The following is a 3,553-nucleotide window of genomic DNA, read 5'->3' on the forward strand; positions in this document are numbered from 1 at the left end:
CTTTTACATTATATATTTAGAAAACTGTTTAACTCGTGTACTAGGAAACTACATTTTCTCATAACATACAAACGTATTTTTTAATGAGGAGGTTACGTGAAAAGACGCTCAAACCTACAAATAATAATAAATATTTTTAATGTGTTGATGATATGTACTATAAAAATCTAAATGTAACTTTATAAATTTCTAAAATTATTTTCAAATGTTCAATCTTAGCAATATCGTTTTTAGATATTATAAAATGTATTTACTTTTTGTATGCGATATCATTTTGCTGGTGGTGGCGTTTTGGTGTATCGAAGTACGAGATTTTTGAAACTAGTTAGTGTTAAATGTAAGTAACAATTGTTATAAGTTTATGTCTAAAATTAGTCGCTGTGCAGCAGTTAATGATCATATGATGTTAAAATTTTCAGTGTTATTTTATTTGAATGTACAAACTCAGACTGTCCCAAAATCTTAACTTTGTCAGTGCAAAAATCTCACTCAGAGTCGGTAAAAGTAAAACTAAAAATGTACTCTGGTACTGACACTACTAATACTACTACTACTAGAGTAGGGCTAGTGAGACCTACGCCACCATGTGTTGCACCAGTACTAATCTATTATACTAACTACTGCCAAGTGAACAAAAGATTCGCCAGGAAATTATGTATATATTCAAATATTGTCACGTTTTTCTTAGGTTGAAACTCCTTAACGTAACATACTATTTTGGGACAACATGGGACCTATTGGTCCATCTCGGCTGATCCATCCACTAAACCAAATAATAATAATAAACAATCCTAAAGCCAGCCCTTATCATTCATGTACTTATCAAGATTTTTCTTAAACTCACTTAAATTTACTGCCTCTGCAACATATGAAGGCAACCCATTCCAGACCAAAGGCCAACAACCCTGTTAGAAAAATGAAACTGTATTAGCTGAAGATGATTCCTACCTTGCCAAAATTTATATTTGTGTCTTCTAGGCCTACTATTCTCACTGTTAAATATGAAAAAAGATGATGCATCAACTCTATCAATTCCTTTAACAATCTTAAACACATCAATCAGTTCCCCCTAACTCTTCTTTTTTCAAGAGAAAACAATTTGGGAGATTTCAACCTCTCCTCACATGACAACCTCCATCCCAGGAACCATTCTAGTAAGCTTTCTCTGAACCCTTTCCAACAATTTAATGTCTTTCCTAAGGTAAGGAGCCCAAGACTGAACACAATACTCCAAATGTGGCCTAACCAGTGACCTGTACAATGAAATTATAACCTCTTTTGACTTGTATTCAGTATTTCTATATATTCAACCTAAAATCCTATTTGCCCCACCACTAGCAACAGCACACTGTTTGGATGGCTTTAGAGACTGATCGACTATTACACCAAGATCCCTTTCCATAACACTGTTAAGGTTATTCCTATCCAAATTATACTTATGATTAAATTATTATAACCCACATGCATTATCTTACATTTATTATAATTAAAATGCATCTGCCACTTACTTGCCCAACTCACTAAATGATCTAAATTCTTTTGTATATCAGTAATTTATTGACTATTCCTTCATCCATGTCAAAACGAGCAAAGGTCTTAAGACTAATCACTGACCAATATGACAGTTTTAAATTTGAAAGTTTTAAATTCTGTGAGAAAATTTCAAAATTATGAAAACATCTGCAGAGGAACTGGAGGTTGGGGTAATATGAATTTGAGGCTTTCTGATATTCCATGTGATATATTATAATGGGACATGCATGTCAATATATGTAACATATTTGGGTTTTGCACTTTTGTTTTTTTCTTACATTGAAAATTGATGTTTAACTATTTGTATTGTGAACCATTATTAGTAAAAGTATAAAAAATACTGGATGCTATAATTTTAAAGTATTTGAAGCAATTAAATTATTTTTATTGTAATGTTTGTTGTAAAAAATCAGGAAGACAACATAAAATAGACGATTGATACTTGCCCTTAATTCTATTGATATAGAGTTTAAACTTGCAAAATCTATAAGCTCTCTTACTTTCTAGGTGTTGCAGCCAGAAAGGTTATGCTGTGTCTCCCCTACTTGTTATACTCTCACACTTAAAATTGCATGAACTTTGGTACACACTTTCTACATAATATGTAATTTGCCCTTGAAAACAAATTATAATTTGGTATTTTTACAACATTTTTGTTTGACAATGTGTGGAAATTTTGTTGTGAAACAAAAAATGCTATCTTTTTCCTTGGAGCTTCTGCTTTTTTATTGTCTTGAGTTGTTGAGAAACTTTGCTTTAGTTGTTTGTTTTTTGGAGTCGTTTACTTTATGAATTGGTTTGTGTTGATATATTTCGAGATAACTTAACAGATGGAAAAGTTTAATTCTCTCAACCTGTGATTGCATAGTTTGTAAGGAACTCTGTGACCTTGAGGAGTTAATTAATAGAATATTTTTTATAAAGTACTTACAGTAAGTTTGTGGTGATTGGGTGCTACTATTTTTCTTGGTTAGTGGCTTATATAATCACTAAAGTCTCATTAATTAGTAACACTGTTTTTTATAGCTACATGCTAATTACTAACTAGCTTTTGTCCTATGAGGTGGCTGCTAATCTGCTGCCATCTTCAGGGAAGTCTGGAGATTGGCTATTCCTATGTTGGTAGTGGCCAAGATTTGATATTGGGTCTTTTGATGAAATTCTGGTTCTTTATCTACTCGTTTTAGAGGCTATATTTAATTAGTCAATAATCTAGTTTATATTAGATGCAAAAACTTACAAAAATAAAGATTTCATTTTGTTCAAATTAGACATACTATTGTATTGTTTGTTACTCATGTACATTAATAAATCAGATCTGAACTGTTGTGTTGATATTTTCTATATTTACATGAAATGTAGGTCATGTATCCGGTCCTGAACAAACAAAACTTTTTCAGTTGGGAAGACAGAGTTACGTCTGCAGTTTCTGATACAGAGAAAAACATAGCCAAACTAAAGGTAGGCACGTAAACACAAGTAAACACGACTCATATATAGAATTGGTAGTAAACAAAAACATAGCCAAACTAAAGGTAGGCATGTAAACACAAGTATACACGACTCTTATATAGAATTGGTAGTAAACAAAAACATAGCTAAACTAAAGGTAGGCACGTAAACACAAGTATACACGACTCTTATATAGAATTGGTAGTAAACAAAAACATAGCCAAACTAAAGGTAGGCACGTAAACACAAGTATACATGACTCTTATATAGAATTGGTAGTAAACATAAACATAGCCAAACTAAAGGTAGGCACGTAAACACAAGTATACATGACTCTTATATAGAATTGGTAGTAAACATAAACATAGCCAAACTAAAGGTAGGCATGTAAACACAAGTATACACGACTTTTATATAGAATTGGTAGTAAACAAAAACATAGCCAAACTAAAGGTAGGCATGTAAACAGCTAGTATAAACAACTGTTATATAGAATTGGTAGTAAACAAAAACATAGCCAAACTAAAGGTAGGCACGTAAACACAAGTATATACGACTCTTATATAGA

The 3,553-nt window shown here is 31.8% G+C and overlaps 1 protein-coding gene across 4 annotated transcripts in view; it reads left to right on the forward strand.

Moving 5' to 3' along the window:
• The first annotated feature begins 271 nt into the window (after positions 1 to 271).
• LOC106470193 overlaps positions 272 to 3,553 on the forward strand; it is an 11,092-nt gene continuing 7,810 nt past the window's right edge. For 2 of the 4 annotated variants that reach the window (XM_022398803.1, XM_022398800.1), the window contains exons 1-2: positions 1,585 to 1,703; positions 2,896 to 2,994. In XM_022398803.1, the coding sequence (XP_022254511.1) occupies positions 1,671 to 1,703; positions 2,896 to 2,994 (132 nt within the window). In that variant the 5' untranslated portion in view covers positions 1,585 to 1,670. Of the gene's footprint in view, positions 338 to 1,109; positions 1,155 to 1,584; positions 1,704 to 2,895; positions 2,995 to 3,553 lie in introns of those variants that run through there. The other 2 variants (XM_022398802.1, XM_022398801.1) reach the window with 2 other exon arrangements.

The sequence above is a fragment of the Limulus polyphemus genome, unplaced genomic scaffold (assembly GCF_000517525.1).
Source record: "Limulus polyphemus unplaced genomic scaffold, Limulus_polyphemus-2.1.2 Scaffold3870, whole genome shotgun sequence".
In the NCBI taxonomy this organism is placed as follows: domain Eukaryota; kingdom Metazoa; phylum Arthropoda; class Merostomata; order Xiphosura; family Limulidae; genus Limulus; species Limulus polyphemus.